The 18529-nt window shown below is 46.7% G+C and overlaps 1 protein-coding gene across 1 annotated transcript; it reads left to right on the forward strand.

Moving 5' to 3' along the window:
- Positions 1-259: 259 nt before the first annotated feature.
- Positions 260-16602, forward strand: fam83c (family with sequence similarity 83 member C). Its single transcript, XM_041959398.1, has 5 exons — positions 260-1285; positions 4579-4746; positions 6857-6981; positions 12758-12994; positions 13929-16602. The coding sequence occupies exons 1-5, from the start codon at positions 776-778 to the stop codon at positions 14740-14742; spliced, it is 1854 nt and encodes a 617-aa protein (XP_041815332.1). The 5' UTR covers positions 260-775; the 3' UTR covers positions 14743-16602.
- Positions 16603-18529: the final 1927 nt, after the last annotated feature.

Consider the following 18529-nt stretch of genomic DNA (forward strand, 5'->3'; position numbering starts at 1 on the left):
ATTAGCACAAACTGACATCAAACTTGCATAGAAATTGTTTGGAAAATACAGCGCAGTGGAAATTCAACTCGTCCTCCAGACACACTGACTGTGTCTCCCACCGGACTTTATTTTGAAATTTACAACCGGAAGCAGCGTATCTGTTGTGAACTGGTCGGCTTGACAACGGAGAGACAACAAGAGGAAGGAGAGGAGGGGAGGAGCTTGTCCGCGCTGGAGACCAATGACAGGACAGGTAGCAACAGGTGAGCGGAGAACACACACCTCACACACTCTCACACACACACACTGTGGAGAGAGGAGGTGGCGGCTCCTGGGACTCACATCCTGTCTGACATGACGGGGAATTAGAGAAGCGAGGACCATTTCAGCGCCTCGGAGGGAAACGACTGCGGGACGTTTGGATTATTACGGCGGTTAGACCCCGCAGGACAGACACACGGTCCAGGTCTCAGCGCGAGGAGGACTCAGAGACTGAGACCGGCGGTGGAGCTTTGAAATATTTACTTTAGATCTGAAAGTGTGTGTCTCAGGTGTCCCTGCATGCGGTGTTTTACCAGTGGAGATTTGACCTGATTGGACAGTATCGATCATAGATCATCTTCAAACACACTTTGTGTTGCTTTAAATCCTCCTTCCTCGCAGAAATGCCTCTTCAGAAGCAGACAGGAGGGAAATAGTTGCTGCAGAGTCTGTTGGGATTATTTTGCCGGAGGGTTTTATTGAACCGGGGATTTGCCAGGTTAATCCCGGGACTGCTGACGACGCCAGCACCATGATCAGCTCGGAGGCCCTGCGGCCGGCCGCGTCCGGCAGGAAGCCGCTGGGCAAGCTGGCCTCCCGGCTGGAGGAGGTGAAGAACCCGTGGCGACAGGTCTCCACGCTGGAGCTGAGCCACAACGAGGCGGCCCGGCTGGCGACGGACGCCCTGCTGGAGCACGGAGAGAAGGAGTACCGCAGGGTCCTGGCCGAGGAGCGGGAGCTCAACTTTCTGTCCCCGCTGGAGGTCCGCTACATCACCCAGCATGCGGCCAAGGCGTGCGGCTCCGAGAGCAACGGCACCGGCCCCAACGACCGGGACTTCGGGGACGGGGACGACGTGTCCGAGCTCACCTCCGGGACTTACTTCCCCATGATGTCCGACGAGGAGCCGCCGATGCTGGAGCTCGGCTGGCCGGACTCCCCGGCGAGATACGGACCGTCGGAGACGCAGATCTACTTCCAGAGGGACAAGACTCATAACGTCAAAGACCTCATCCGGTCCCTGATCAACAAAGCCAAAAAGGTAAGAGGACACTGTGTGGGGGTTCATACGGGGCTTTGGCTTCACAAGGTCCCAGAAACAACCGATTTAATTAGCTGTGAGAGGCCGTTTAGAGGTAGAAAGTGGTTTTTGTGATCAGTAATATGAAAACCTGCTTAAAGGAGGAAACTGAGACAAATATAAAACATCTGGACTCATGTTCAACATTCTCCATTCAGTCTTATTCAAAAGTCATTGGTTAGACACTGATGTGCTTGGTTGTTGATACCCAGCCAAACACTAATCAATCAGTCAATCAATGGTAGAATATAGGTCAAGTATAAAGAGTCATAGTGTGTCACAGTGCAGGAGCTCCTCAGAGAAAACACATATTGACACAATGAACTAGTCTGAGTCAACAGAGGATCATTCAGAAGATGTTAGACCAGTTTAATGTGTGTGTGTTGGACGGATGTCAGTGAAATTCATTTTATATTCAAAAAAACTTCTGTCACACCTCCACCCGTGACATCACACCCCCACCCGTGACGCCACACCTCCACCCGTGAAGTCAGCACTTTGCCCCAGCAGCCAAACCTGTTTGTTTTTTAAATCTGCTGGAAAAAAGTTTTTAATACAAAAATAATGAGTGTAACAGCCTTTCACTGTAACTTATCAATCACTATCACAGTGACACTATTGATCAGAAACAGGACGGTTAAAACATTAAAAATAAATGTAGCTTGTTGTTTTATTCCGTTTGTGCAGATTTAGTTTTCACATCTGCTGAAGTTTCTCTGAGCTCACGTAAATCTCAGTTTAACAAATGTCCGTACGAGATGATTAGTTTTGAGCCAATCACGACCCAGTATTCAGCTGAGAGGAGCATGACGTGCAGCGCGTCGTATCAACCGGTCGATGGAACAACATGTTTTCTTACAGCATCTTTCATTCTTGTCAGTGCATTTCAAAGAGTTTCACACACGACTGACAGTCAGATAATAAGACGACAGTAAAACAGTTTGAGACTAACGTGCAGCACAAGTGAAAGAATTCAACTGCAAAATCGATAAAAAGACCAACAAAAGAAGTAGAGAAGAGGAAATAAATCCTTTTAAACCATGTGACATGTTAAAACTGGAGAGCTGGTGAGAGATAATCAGCATTTTAAACACTTTCACACCCGTCTGGATGTTAACCCTGCAGCCTGAGATGAGTAAAGCAGCATGGAGGCAGTTTGCAGTACAAAGACGTCGCTCTGTCCTCTGCAGTCAGCTGGGAGGCTTCTTTGTTTTTCATGGCTGCACCTGAGCACCTTCATTTCTCCCCGGAGTCGTTTCCACTTCGCTCGCTCACAGTCGACCCGAGCAGGTCTGAACCGGCCCGTCCTCCCGCCTGCCGCCGTGTTTGATCAGCTCTTATCAGGCCCGCGGCTCGCTCTGTCACTCATTGAACGGCTGACCTCGGTTCAGGCATCGGAAACGTTTTACTCTCTAATCACCAGCTTTAAGCTCCACAGCCACGGACGGACTGTGAGACGAGGGGACGGTTGTTTGTCTCTTTGTGTCAGTTCTGCATCTCCGTGTTGTTTTGCATATCTTTGTTCTCAGTTTGCATCTGTACGTTGTTTTGTGTCTCTTGTGGCATTTATAAAACGCTGTTCTGGTCTGCTGAAGTGCACAGGCCACGTTCACACACGCCACGACTCCGTCTCTTTGTCATTATTTTGTCTGTTGTTGCGTCTCTTTGTGGTCGTTTTGCGTCTCTGTTGTCCTTTCACTGTCCCACGTGAAATGACAGCAGACACTTCAAACAGAAGCTGTGATCCAGCAGGGACCGGACCCCTCAGGGTCTGCGCCTCAGGCTCATTCAGTCACCCATCACACGGCTCGACGGCCGCTTTACCTGCTGCGGCTCATTTTCAACCAGTTTCACTTATTCACTGGTTATTAGCTCTGCATTGACCAGCTGTGAGTTCACGACTTGTGAACAAATGTTTCCACATTAGCTCATGATCACTAAACTCCCCATATAACATCTAAGCTAAGCTAAGACTTTTCTTATCTTGTCTTAGCTGTTATGTGGTGGTGGTAAATAAGAACCACAGTCGGCTCATTGGCAGACAGTCCAGCACACGCTGCATGAGTCACCTCTCCACAGACACTTCCTTCTTCTCGATGTGTAAATAGATTTGTTTTATATGCAGGATCTCTGAGTCTGTGGAAGAAATCTGAACCCTGCACGAAACATTCTGCAAAATGTAGAAACACCACGGATCGGTGAAGCTTTTTTCTCTCAGCAGCGTTGACCTCTTTCTCGCACGTTTGTGCAGAGTCAGCAGGTCTCAGATCAGATGTCAGTCTGGCCTCTCGGCGTCTGGACACACCTGCGCTGATGACCCATCAGGTGTTTGATTCCAGCTAGTGGTCACACAGCTGGCTTCATCTGGCCCCGTGGCTCCCCTCTGCTGAGCCTCAGCCATGTTGATGCTCTCCCTGCAGCTTCTGTGGTGTTCGAGCTCTGAGTGTGTGTTATTTGCATCCATGGGCATGTCTGTTCCTGTGTGTGTCTGCATGCTGCCATATGCTGTCAAACACATTCCTTGTGTGTGTGTTAATGTTGTGTAACACAGAACGCACTGAGGTCCTGCTCATTTCTCCTCATGTGAAGAGTTCCTGCATAAAATCACACGTTCAGCGTTTACGATAAATGGACGTCCAGATGTGTGTCACTGTGCCTTTAAAGTCAAATATCACCTGCAGACCGACGGTTTAATGCCTCTCTTTGTCGCTTGTGACCTGAAAGCATCGAAAACAAACCGTCATCCGTGTGTCGTGTGTGTTGAACTTTATTGGACCTCGGAGGCATTCGCATGCCAACAGAAAGCTTTTGCCCCGGTTCTCCAGAACAGGTTAATCCGGCCGTGATGCGCGTTGAAGCTGTAATTATCTTCTGGTTTTGAATTATTGAGTCATAAAACTTAGTTACATAAATTTTACAGAGCGTGATGAAAGCTGTTACGTGAGCAGGGGTCGGGTGTCAAAGGTCGTTTTGATTTAAACATTGAATGAAATCTGAAATAGATTATTAACAGATTATAGCAGCAGTTAAAGTTTATTCTATAAAATCCCAGAAATTTCTGAAAAGTCCATGTTGACAACAAACACTCAAACTCTGCAGCGATGTTAAACTGAAAAAGAAGATCACTTCTAAAAGTTGTTGCAGATTGGTTCGATTAGTCTGTGAAGGTCAGGCGGTGCGTTCATGTTTTAGCTGTGACGACGCCTTCAGGAAACAGTGGTGCTGACGTCTCTGATGTGTCCCTGCGCCTCCAGGTGATAGCGCTGGTCATGGACGTGTTTACAGACGTGGACCTGCTGTGTGACCTCATGGAGGCGTCCAACAAGCGCCGGGTCCCCGTCTACATCCTGCTGGACGAGAAGAACCTCGACTACTTCACAGAAATGTGCTCAGCGCTCGACATCCAGAACTCCCACCTGAGTGTAAGTACTGCGCTTGGTTTAAGTTACACAGACTTTAGTTTGTGATGCAGAGAAGCTCCAACAAACAGAAGCACATGTTGTCTCCAGCCGCTGAACTTTGGGATTCACAGACTCTGCAGTTTGAAATGATGGAGCACTTCGATTAAAAAGCCACATCAGACAGAAATTATCACTCAAAGCCGAGTATTTCCACAAACTACGTTAATACTCCATATAAAATAATGACAGCTTCTTTCTTCATCACTTTGTTCGTAAGAGTTAGTTTGGAAAGTCGTCTGTTTCCGCTTGAAATTCTTCGGTTTGTGTCTAAATTCCTGTAAAGTCACATTATTATTATGACGCTCAATCAGCCTCAGCGATCATTTCTGTTTCGTGCTAATTATCAGCTGTGAGCATCATTGAACAGCAAGCTAACGTGGTGAACATGGTGCCTAATAAACAGCGGCATGCTAACATGCTAATGTTAGCATTTAGCTGAAAGCAGCACTGTGCCTCAGACTCTCAGACTGATTCTACTTTATTACCGAGTTACGATGTCAGCTAAAGTAAATATTGGTTTAAGTCAGTATGAGGGCGTCTGTGTGTGTGTTTGTGTGTGTGTGTGTGTCTGTGTGTCTGTGTGTGTGTGTGTGTGTGTGTGTGTGTCTGTGTCTGTGTGTGTGTGTTTTTGTGTCTCTCTGTGTGTCTGTCTGTGTGTGTGTGTGTGTGTGTGTGTGTGTGTGTGTGTCTGTGTGTCTGTGTGTGTGTGTGTGTGTGTGTGTGTGTGTGTGTCTGTGTGTGTTTGTTTGTGTGTGTATGTGTGTGTGTCTCTCTCTCTCTCTCTGTGTGTGTTTGTGTGTGTGTGTTTGTGTGTGTGTGTGTCTCTGTGTGTGTTTGTGTCTCTCTCTCTCTCTCTGTGTGTCTCTCTCTCTGTGTCTCTCTCTCTCTCTCTCTTTCTCTGTGTCTCTGTGTGTGTCTCTCTCTCTCTGTCTCTCTCTGTGGCTCTCTCTGTGTGTGTTTGTGTCTCTCTCTCTCTCTCTCTGTGTCTCTCTCTCTCTCTGTGTGTGTGTGTGTGTGTCTCTCTCTGTGTGTCTCTCTCTCTGTCTCTCTCTCTGTGTGTGTGTCTCTCTCTCTCTCTCTCTTTCTCTGTGTCTCTGTGTGTGTCTCTCTCTGCCTCTCTCTGTGGCTCTCTGTGTGTGTGTGTGTCTCTCTCTCTCTCTCTCTGTGTCTCTCTCTCTGTCTCTCTCTCTCTCTCTCTCTCTCTCTCTCTCTCTCTGTGTGTCTCTCTGTCTCTCTCTCTCTCTCTCTCTCTCTCTGTGTGTGTGTGTGTTGCAACATGAAGCAGGGTTGATGTGTGTTAAAGGTGGCCGTCCTCTTGTTTTCCTGCTCCATCATTTACTTTGGCTGGTTTCATTTTAACCTTTGGTTTGTATTTTTTTGGCGGTTCAGCTGCGAGGCCTCAGCTCTGCTGAAGTGTCCATGAGCAGCGAGCTGAGCCCCTCCCTCAGACATGAAAGATTCCACGTTGTTTTTTTCATTATCTCTGCGTCCGAGTTTCACCACCGGCGAGAAATTCATCTTCCTGTGCGTCTGTGAGGGATGCGATGAATCATCTGTCACATGCAGGTCTCCAGTCTCTTCGAAGGCTGAAAGGAAGGAAACAAACACTCTGAGCAGCAGCGTGGTTGCATAAGACAAAATGAACATTTTAACATTTGAAGCGAGTAGAAAAAGGTAAAACCCATCTGCTGTGCTGACCTTCACACACTCGCTTCCCACCTCGATGTTTCACTGATTGTTTCCATGTGGAATAATCACAGAACTTGTTATGCACGGAGCTCGTTTGCATTTTCAAACACCGTTAAGCAGTTTCACAAAACTCTGCGAGCTCACTGTTCATAGGTAAAAGCTAACGGTGGCTGCATCCAGTCTGCAGACAGCGTTTGACTTCAGAAGTGAATTAATTTAAAGCTAAATATGATGCAGAAATCAACCAAAATGATGCTTCTGATGCGTCTTCATGTGGAAACTGTAGTTTTCGTCATTGTCTGTTTTGATGTTTACTTGCTCGTCGTCTTGCTGCAGCTTCGCTGTGTGTGTGTGTGTTTCTAACACGTGTGTTTGTGCGCAGAACATGCGCGTTCGCAGTGTGTGCGGGGACACGTACTGCACCAAGAGCGGCAAGAAATTCACCGGTCAGGTCCTGGAGAAGTTCATGATCATAGACTGCGAAGAGGTCATCGCCGGGTCGTACAGGTGAGGAACGCACACACGCACGCACACACACACACACACACACACCACATGCTCATCTTTTGTTTGCACTTGGACTTCAAAGGATTCACTATTGAAACGATTGTCGGTCATTCTGAAAATGGATGGAGTCACTAACTAAAGTAGAAAACGACAACTTGAATGAAGGTGTGGAACCGGACGGTTACTGGAGGACGCTGTCTAATTTATTATCAGAATCTAATATTGTTAATATATAAAAATCTGATGTTATGGAGCTGTCACACAGTGGGCGAGTGCGCAGGCATTGATCTGTGTCACTAACCCTCCGGACGCTGTGTCAGGCCTTCATGCACTGCACACACACACAACTGTTGGAGCATCACAGACCCTCTGAAATGACTCTGAAATGATCAGAATTTGGTCCATCCACGCAGTCTGTCTCTTGCAAGTCTCACGGTTTTAGTCTGCAGTCTGCTAAATCTGTGGACTGCCCCTTTAAAAGGCCTCGTCGCAGCTCGGTAATGGCGTGTGTCGTGGCGTTTAGAATTTGCATGAAGGTCTGGGCGAATCCTGGAATAAAACACAGATCACAGCCTGATGTGTAGGCGGACTGAGGTGTTCAGACTGGTGAAATGAACAGCACGTGAGAACGTAAAGACAGGTGTCTGAGGACGGCACAGCCTGTGGACGGTCGCCAGGTTAGTTTGCATCCGAGCTGATAAGCGGGACTATCAGCGGGTCGCAGGAGGAAGCTGAGTCTGAGTCTGCGTGTGGAGAAGCTGTGTGATGCTGCTCGAGTCGGGCAGTGAAGTGACTGTGCTGCTGCTTCTACCTGCTGGAGAACACCTGAGTAACACCTGCAGCTACACACTCACGACTAAGACTGACATTTCTGAGCAGCAGCGACTGCAGAGCTTCCTCACTGATAGCTTCGGCTTTCTCTGCAGCCTTTTGTGTCGTTGGAGTTTCTCTTTCTGCTCACATTGTGTCTCTGATTCAGGACTAATGAAGAAAGCATCAGAACGAGTCCAGAGCTGCAAATACTGATTATTTATATAATCAATCATCTGTTTTCCTGATGGCAGAAAGTGGTGATAATGCACGAGGGCGCGTGTTCATGTCACTGTTTTTATCCCAGAAAATTCAGCAGCTGGAGCCAACAAATGCTGCTTGAACATGGACCGAAATGATCCATCGATTATCCAAGTGTGTGCGTGTGTGCGTGTGTGTGATATAGCAGTGAGGCTGTTAACAGTATCGTGGGATTTATTTGAACGTGTTCGTGTCACAGAGCAGCACAGAGCGTTGATGCCACTTCACTGAACGAACCGTTGATTCTCTTTATCAGGAGACTCTCTGCGTGTTTTTTACTCCATGAAGCTCCTCACATCACATTTACTAGCTGACACTTTCGGGTCGGCTCTTCTCTCATGTGTGAACTTCTGGTGGAGATTTGTGGAGCCCATCTGTGCTTCCTGGCTGCATGTAGCTGCTTCATAGAACAGGGGAAATGCAAGTTGACACAGCTTCAGAAACAGCTTCAGACTGATAGAGAGACATTCAGGGCTCTGTCACTCTGACGGACTGACACAGCAGTGCTGTCCCTGTCTGAAGTCTTTCACCAGACGTGTAGTAGAAACCTTTATTTGTGCAGAAGCTTTCATACAAGACATGCAGCTCAAAGTGTTTACAACAAAGAAATCACAGGCAGCGAGTGCATCACAGAGGAGTACAATACAGTGAGGATGAAGATAAAAACAATGCGTCTCATAAGATGGAAAATAAAACCACAGAATAAAACATAAAGTATAAATAGATCACATAGAATGCATGAAATCAAGTAAAATACAACGTTTATAACGAAGTGCAGCCGTGCAGCAGCTAGTTTAAAGACTGAAGTGAAGTCAGCTTTCTGATGTCTGTGGGTCACATGATCCAGAGTTCTGGGGCATCATTGATTGATTGATTGATTGATTGATCACCGTGTTCTTGAAGGCAGATAATAAATATGGGAGTTAGTGATGTAACTTTGCTCAGTTAAAGCCAATTAAAGCGGTTTCATGTAACCAAGAAATCCTCTTTCTCAGAGATCAGGTTTCTCTGATCCTCTACCCTGATTACAGAAACCGGGTTTCTGCAGAGGACAGACAGTAACCCAGTTTCTGTCGAGTCAAGTCAGTTTTATTTGTATCGTCTAATATCACAGATAACCTCAAGAGGTTCCAGTCTGTACCGCACAAGACACAGGACAGGACAGGACAGGACAGGGGAGGGCAGGACAGGGCAGGACAGGGGAGGACAGGACAGGGCAGGACAGGACAGGGCAGGACAGGACAGGGGAGGGCAGGACAGGACAGGGGAGGACAGGGCAGGTGAGGGCAGGACAGGACAGGACAGGACAGGACAGGGGAGGACAGGACAGGGCAGGACAGGACAGATAGATAGATAGATAGATAGATAGATAGATAGATAGATAGATAGATAGATAGATAGATACTTTATTTATCTCCAAGGAGAAATTTGCATCTTCAAGGAGAAATTGGACAGGACAAGACAGGGAAGGGCAGGGCAGGACAAGACAGGGAAGGACAGGACAGGGCAGGTGAGGGCAGGACAGGACAGGGGAGGGCAGGACATGGGAGGACGGGACAGTGCGGGACAGGACAGGGGAGGACAGGACAGGGCGGGACAGGACAGGACAGGACAGGACAGGGCAGGGCAGGGCAGGGCAGGACAGGACAAGACAGGGGAGGACAGGACAGGACAGGGCAGGTGAGGGCAGGACAGGACAGGGGAGGGCAGGATATGGGAGGACGGGACAGGGCAGGACAGGACAGGGGAGGACAGGACAGGACAGTGCGGGACAGGACAGGACAGGGGAGGACAGGACAGGGGAGGACGGGACAGGACAGTGCGGGACAGGACAGGGGAGGACAGGACAGGGCAGGACAGGACGGGACAGGACAGGACAGGACAGGACAGGACAGGACACTTCAGGGCAGGACAGGAAGTACATGTACCAAACAGATCAGCAGAGACCTCGCTGATCCCAGAAGAAGAGTTTTCCCTCCTGGGTCAGAGGTCAGAGGTCAGAGGTCAGAGGTCACTGTAGAGCAGCAGTCAGACTTTATGTTCGAGCAGCTTGTTTTCATGATTGTGACAAATATTTGAGTTCATGTTCACACGTTCCTTCATCGTCATACGACCGAACCCCAGATTCACCAGCTTTGTTCGGTCCGTGTTTGATTTTTGCACCGTTTCTTTTCCTCTCGTCCGGTCAGGTTGTTTTCTTCTGATCGTCTCGTGGCTGCGGCGTGGCGATTGTCCTCCTGGACCGTGTGGTTTCAGGTGCGCGGCGGCGGCTGTGCTCAGGCATGCAGGCCGACCGGCAGCTGACTGAGGAATGAAGGGCGAGATCCAGAGAGGTGCCAAGTGCCTCAGGAGGGCAAATGTTGTCTTATCACCCGACCGCAGCGCCGCCTCCGCCTCTGCCCGCCCACGTTATCGCCAAACATCCTCGTAACTCTGATGTTAAACCCTTTAAACCCATTCGTTTGTTTGAAAAGCAAATAATGCTGAACACCGACTCAGTCCAGAACACACACAGTAATAGTTTTACAGATAATACTTTACATACCTGACAGTAACCTTCTTATTTAACATCTGTACGTGCCGTATTCACAAGAAGGCTTTATGACACATGATAAAGTCGCTGTAAAAGAGGTCTAATGTTTTACTACTCCTTAAAAGAGATAAAAGAATATAAAGATTATTATATTATCATTACTATTATTATTTCCCTTTTTTAACTTCGATCCAGCGATACGTTTGTTAGATTTATGAGTTACTGTTAGAGGAAGCAGCAGATGACGGTTTATCGAGCTTATCTCGACATGATTGACGCGGAGCGTGGAACACGGAGTGTTCTCGGACTCGTGCTGTAAAGTGATGATGGATGTGAGTATCAGACACGGCTTCGCTGCAGGCCCGTGAGACGACGCCCTCGTCTCTGTGACAGAAACGCTCTGATTTACGGTTTATGCAGCGCAGCTCTGATCACTTCCTCTTCAGGACAGACCGGGAATCTGACTGCAGCTGAATCGTGTCCAAGATATCTGAGTGATTTATGGCGGAGGAAGGTTGTCCTGCAGGTTCTCTTCAGCTGCTGGAAAACACACGTCTGCGTTACCGTGTTACAGTGAGTCAGTGTCTCCGTTTAGTTCCTCGTCACAAACCAAAAACCATTTTTCAGACACAATCCCTCCCTCATTAAAGGATAACTTTCGTTTTTTACAACCTGGACCTTATTTCTAGCATTAAATACGACCATTTACTCCCCCAGACAACTTTGGTGGCATTTGGAGTCGTTTTGAAGAAATTAGCCCCAGCCCCGAGTTTCTGCAGATTATGCGTTATATAGAGGCTGCGCATGGATGCCCCGAGTACTCGCATTATACGGATATACGCGCCGCTCCTCTGGGGCTAATTTCTTCAAAACGACTCCAAATGCCACCAAAGTTGTCTGGGTGAGTAAATGGTCATATTTAATGCTACAAATAAGGTCCAGGTTGTAAAAAACCAAAGTTATCCTTTAAGTTAGATCTTTGAGCACTGACAGGCTAAGATTCAAAGTGAAGGAAGACCTGCACCTTGTTGTTACACGTCGAACTGATTCTGAAGTTCCTCTGTGGCAGCTTTGAGTCAATAAGTGATCCAGATGGAACTTCTTAATCTTCATCAGAGCGAAGACAGAAACGCGCTCCTCCAGGCTGCACGTAGGCGAACGTGCACAGACGTCCGCCGTCCGGGCACATTCGCACGGCTGTTTTTTAAATACTTTTCTACTGATGGCTTCCTCGTCTGTTGTGTTGAAATGTTAAAACTCTCTGAAGCTGCCTTCAGACCAGCTGGGTGGAAAAACGCAGCCTTCTCACCTGAATGGAGGTGATCTGTCTTTGTATAAAACATAAAGTGAAGCTGCGTTCTTGTTTACTGCCACTTACATATGGTAGTAACACAGTATGTCGTCCATACTGCACGCTGTGGTCATGGCTGGCGTGCAGCAGGTGGTTCTGAATCCATCCACTGTCTTTCATTTCCTGTGTCTCGGGCCTGCTGGGGAACACGTATGTTGCGTTCACCGACGCTCAGACATTTGTATGCTCACATTCCGCCGAGTCTGCGCTCCGTTCCTGCGGCTCAGCCGGCCGTCCCCGGTCTTTGCACACCTGCCGTCAGATAAGCCGATGAGTCAGCGCGGTGACTCATCATTGTCCAGGAAATTGTTGAGGCTGATCTGTGGTTTCATCAGCTGGAGGTGGAGGCAGATAATCCACAGATGATCCACCGCACGCCTTTAAAAACACGCTACACACATGACAAACATTCTGGTACGCAGAGCTATGCAGGAGGGTCACCTTCCCGATTAGCAGGTGATGTCATTTCCTGTTTCCTCGCCTATTTCCTCTTCAGCTGTTCCTGATTGACACTTTAACAGGCAGCATGGGGGCAGTGTAAGAAGTTAATAAAAAAAAGAGCATTTTCTGAACACTTTCTGGAAGCACACGTGGTTGAATAATGAGTGAGGTACCTGTATCACTGAAATACCTTCATGTATTCAAATATTACTGTAATTCAGTGTAACGATGCTGTTTTTTTATTTCTCTCTCTGTTATTTCTGTTGTGAAACTCGAACAGAGAATCTTCAGTGAGTAAAAGAAGCTATTTCTGCTCCAGGTTAGCTGCTTCTGTGCTGCTGTCACACTCTCTTAACTCCCCCTTGTCGTCTCCTCTCCAGTTTCACCTGGCTGTCGGCTCAGGTGCACAGCAACATGGTGATGCATTTCTCAGGCCGCATCGCCGACAGCTTCGACCGGGAGTTCCGCTGCCTGTACGCCGACTCGCAGATCATCGACTACTTCTTCAACCCGGAGGAGGAGGGGATGCCCTACTACCCGTCGTACCAGCCCATGGTGGCCCCCGGCATGGGCATGGGGCTCGGCCCGGTCATGGGGCTGGATTTACTCTCTGACAGGTACGAACACCTGGACGTTCAGTGTGCAATGATGCAAAACAGAGAGAAGCAGCAAAGAGGTTAAAAAGATAATTTTAATGTTTAATCCATCAAATAATCATTAAAATTGTTGCTGAGTCAACTGATTGATTGTTAGTGAAATATCTCAGTTTGCTTTGTGTTGCTGTGCAGTCAGTGGTGACTTGGTGTGAGTATTGATTAAAGCCAGAATCCATTTTCAATAAAGGCGTAATAACAAGATCAATATTTAAGAGTCAAATAAATAAGGTAGTGAATTATAACATCAGATGTGACAATAACATTAAAAAATGCTTTGCATGTTAAAATTAGATTATTATAGGAAACTATAAAAATACTTTATGTTAAACTTTAATAAGGAGCAATTAAATGTAAAAATTAACTAAGAAAAAAAGCTGTTTCTCTATTTAAATATGCTGAAAAGAAAAAAAAGCATATTTCCATTTATAATGGAATGTTTAATGTTATTTTTTAATGTTTTTTAAAGGTACAAGCCAATACTGATACTGTGTGTCCATATAAACCAGAGATAATAATAATAATAATAATAACAATAAACTTTATTTATACATTACCGTAAAGAACAGCATTACAAAGTGCTTTAAATGGGAAAATTTTGATTAAAACAGCTGAATTCATCACAATTTAAAGAAATCCAGCAAATAAACAGAATAATAATCCAATAAATCCAGTAAAAACCTGACTGGTTTGTATCAGTAATAACTGCAACGTTTAATGGGATTTTATCTGCTGCAGTTTTTTAGAGCAAACAGGTTGAACTGGTTTTATTATATATTATATATAAATTACCGACAGTATTGTCAGTTGATATCTGACCTCTCCATCGATAGATCAGCTTCACTCTGATCTGAAGAACGTGCTGTGAGTTAATCTTTCCTTCGCCTCCTTCCTCCAGCAGGCAGAGGGACAGGGTGTGCTCCGAAAACTCCAGCAGCCAATCGAGTAACAGCGTGTCCAGCGTGAAGGCTGCACCTGGGATGACCTCCAACATGGTCTACAAGGTCACCCAAGGTCATGACAAGAAGGAGGCCAACAACAACTCTCACCTCAGCCCTGAGAGGAGAGGTGGAGGTCAGACCCCGACGCCTCAGAGTCACGTCACGCCGGGACCGCGGGTCAACGGAGGAACCAATCACAGCCCGGCCATGGAGCGGCCGCCGCCGGCCTACGGTCAGCCGATGGGCATCGAGTGGAGCAAACCCAACCCGGCCGACGTCATGCGGTCGAACATCGGCGGCACCTCCTCCAAGTTCCAGGCGTTGGGGCTATACGACCACAAACCGGGCATGTTCCACAGCGCCGGGCTCATCCCCGGAACCCCCAACTCAAACCTGAACCCCAAGTCCTCAACCCCCTCCCCGGTCAACGACAGCAAACTGGCCCCCAAGCAGAGGACTTCTTCCAACCAGTTCCTCAACAAATTCACAGACTTCTTCCTGCCCCCCTCCAACAAAGACAAAGAGACCTACAACTTCCGGAGGTCTCCGTCCCCTCACGGCACCACGTCCTGGGGAGGTCCGGACCTCTCTCAAACCGAGCCGGAGAGCGAGCAGAGCCCGCCGCCGCCCCCGTCTCCGGCCGCCGTGATGAACCGGCAGGACCAGAAAAGAATGACGCTGGGCCACAGCAAGCTGGACCTGGTGAACCAGTACAACAAGATGAAGTCCAAGCAGGTGTACAGCCGCTTCGAGCTCAAGAGCTCCAACTAGAGTCCGGACCGGTTCCGTCAGCCCGCTCCTTCTTCCAGACCCTTTGTTCTTCCTCCGTCTCGTCTTCGTGGTTTTTATGGCGGTCAGTCCTTCGTCTTCTTCCGCAGTTCAGCGATGCCTGGTGGAAATCAAGCCATTGCAGCCACGTCGGCTCTTTCACCACATTTACAGGGTTTTCCTCTGAGATTCTTGAAACCACATTGCCTCTTTTATCGTGCGACGAGCCTTCACGAGTCCAGTAGACCCTGCGGCTCTTTGTGGGGACGTAGTTTACAAAATCACACGAGAAGGAAATCGTACATTCGCTAAAATGTCAGGCTGAAACTGATCTGTGAAAATCAGCCATGTGGCCATTTTTCAACAGTTACCTGAAGATTCACATCAACCGACGGCGTCTGTCAACAGAAGACCTGAACTGTGAGAGCAGATCGTCCACGTCTTTACACACAGGATATCCACAGACAGTTCAGGCTCGTCACCTCCGACAGTCCACCTTATTTAACAATAATCTTAAAGTCTGAGCCGAACCTTTGATTCTCCCTTTGACCTTCTGGAATATTAACTACACTGATAGTGGAGCTACTGTGCCTGATTTTCCATTTAAAGGATTAAACTGGTTGGAGAAAGGGGTCCATGCTTCAGGCCTCTGGGTGGGCGTGTCCCATGGCGTCTACTCCGCCCACGCAGATGCTGCACCAATCAAATTGCAAGAAGCAACAGTGTCAGTCGAAACCAAATAGACCTAAACACTGACGAGATTTTTACTGATATCTCAGCAAAAATATGTATGATGAATGATTTCAGTCAGACTTTAATGTCAAACTCAGCTTTTTTATGTTATTTGACACAAACAAGGAAAAACAGAAAAGTGAAATAAATGTTTTCCCTTCAGAATAAGATCAAACAGTTTTAGGAATCTGTTAAAATGTGATTTAAAGAAAAGCTCGTCACCCTTTTCGCTTCACTCCTGCGACACTCCCGTATCATAGTGTAAATAACATGTGCCTTGATCATCCTGCCTTAAGGTTTACAGACACATTTTAATATATGACATGTTAGCGATCTGCAGCCGCCGTCACCGCCGGGAACAAAGTTTTTCTGTAAACAGAAGCAGCACGTCGACGTGACGCGTTACGATTCTGGGAATATAGGTGTAAACATAGAAAGTGAAGCGCTGCAGGTGGAAAATATTGTTCTCAACAGAAGTAACGGAGCTAAACGAGACAGTCCTGTAGAGAAGCTGTTTGTCTTATCAGCGTTTAAACTCTACAGTGCTGTTCCACCCTTTATACATTAAGTTCTTCATTACTGAGGATTGTTTTCTCATAATGTACATTTTATACAACAAACAGCATTTTTCAAACATGTAGATCTGTATATAGACTGTTAATTCAAACCAATTAGATAAAGTTAGCTGGGATATTTCTATGATGTTTTCCTTTCGTTGTACTTTCTGATGAATTGTGCAGATGTACAGTAGTTCTTCATCACAGCATTACAGGGCTAAACGATTCCTCGTCAGCGTGCAGCAGCAGTGTGAAAAAACAGATTTTTGCTGTAGTCACCGAAGCAATAATGATTGACAGTGATCAATTCTTTTGATATGTGTCGTTTCATGTCGTGAGTGTGTTTGTTTACTGCTCATTTCAGCCGGACGGCGTGCGGCGCCGACTCCTCCGTGTCTCTGTGAACTGACTGTCAGGACTTTGGGTTGTTGTTCGAGAAACGTCTTAAACTGATTTGTTATTTTATTTTTACATCATGTTATTTACTGGAGAATGTGAACGTTCACTTTAAATTGATCTTAATTTGTAAGATAAAAAGTTTAGGATTTAATAAAACTAAAAGTTGGAGTTAAGAGTTGTTGATGTGTAGGTGTTGTTTTGTCTCAGAAAAGATTCATTTTGCTCAGGAAGGAGCCTCGTGCAGCTAACGAGGGACTAAATGTTGGCAGAATGAATAAAACCTGGGAAATATAACAACAAGGATAATCAATAATAATGATAATGATGATCGGCTGCTCCACGGAGACGTGCCGCAGCTCCAGACTGAAATCTCTCAACAATAACTGAATGGATTGCCATGAAATGTGGTGCAGAGGTTCATGGTGCCCAGAGGATGAATCCTACTGATCCACTGACTTTCCTCTAGCGCCACCATGAGGTTCATATTTTTGGTTTTTAGTGCATCTCATGTCAAACTTTTGGCTCCATCTGCTTGAATTTCTGTTCCAAAATTGATGTTTCCCTCCCTGACTTTTCATCTAGCGCCATCATCAGGTCAACATTTTAATGTGTTCACTACCTGCAGAACTACTGACACTCACATCGGCCTCGGCTGTGTGCTAATTAACAAATGCTAGCATGCTAACAGGCTAAAATAAGATGGTGAACATGTGAACACTTGTCTGCATGATAGCATGCTGACGTTAGCATTTAGCACAGCTGCTCGTGTGGCCGTGGACTTTTCGTCTTTCTGCAGTTGGAACATAGTTTTGCCGTTTTCGATCCTGGTTCTTCATCCTGGAGCTTGAACATGTTTTTCAATGATGGGACACTTCTGAAATCTGGGATTTTTAAATTTGCGCCTCCAGAAATGGAAATCTGTCTGGATGTCTCGTCTGACTAAAACAGTGTCCAAGTACAATTTCCCAAGTTTACACACATCTTAAAATATGTTGATTTATTCTCGTGTCGGCTGTAGTAACGAATAAGAGTTTATCTTCTGCAATAAAAAGTAATTAATCTCTAAATGGAAACTATGCTTAATATTCTGATTGAATAGAGCTTTCTGAGTTCATAACACGCCTGCTGACTGAATTACTTGTCTTATTCATTATGAATGAGGACCACCAGGACCATGTTGTGGTTTGTCGTAGGCCGGTGAAGAGAGGATGTTTACTGGCCCAGACTGGACCCGTGCACCATCTGTCCCCCCTGAGCCTCTGTACAGTATGTTTTCCTGTCAGGAAGTCCAGACCAGGGCCGGGGTCACGGGCCACAGCATGAACAATGTGACACAATAAAACCTCCAAGGACAGAAACGTGAACAATGACGAGTCCAAAACTGGACTGAACAACAACATTGCATCATTCATCCACAAATCCTGAGACAGAAAGGAAGCAAAGACACAATGAAAGTTTCTGAACTGCTCACTCGGGACCCTCAATGCATGTCTATGTCTCTGTCAGAGAAACCATGTGAGGATCCCTGCTGGAAACAGGTTCATGCTCTCTCCTGGTCTTGGTTTAGGACTCCAGCAGCAGAGGGTGTGTTCAGTGCATCATCTCAGGGCTTGTATGGGCTCATTGTCACCTGGTGGTTGTCTCAAAAGAGAACAGGAGGCGTCAGAATCTTCACCATAAACTTTACGAGGATCCTCTTCACATCTACTCATAAAACTTTCAGTGTCACTCACAGCTCTATAAATGAAACCTGTGTTTAATATGACATGAATATAAATCTTAAACTTAAGAAAACGTAAAATTTACCCCTCAGCCGACAGAGCTGAGTGACATTTAGGTGCAGAGATCTTATTGACTCCTGCCAAACGTTACCCGGCTCGTCGAGAGAGGAATCTCCCACAGCAGTTACACCCTAAACCAAACATCAATTCCTGGTTACTGATTGGCCGGGCACACTTGTTGTCTGACGGCCTTACGGGATGCCTGCGTGTTTTTGTTGGGTTGTCCTGGTTACGGGTTGTCTACGAGGCAGAAGCCGACCAGGTTTCTGTCTTCACTGCGTGTGCTACATTTCACTTCGCAGCCCAGACGGCGTTTAGTCG

Source organism: Chelmon rostratus, chromosome 2, assembly GCF_017976325.1.
Source record: "Chelmon rostratus isolate fCheRos1 chromosome 2, fCheRos1.pri, whole genome shotgun sequence".
Taxonomy (NCBI): Eukaryota; Metazoa; Chordata; class Actinopteri; order Chaetodontiformes; family Chaetodontidae; genus Chelmon; species Chelmon rostratus.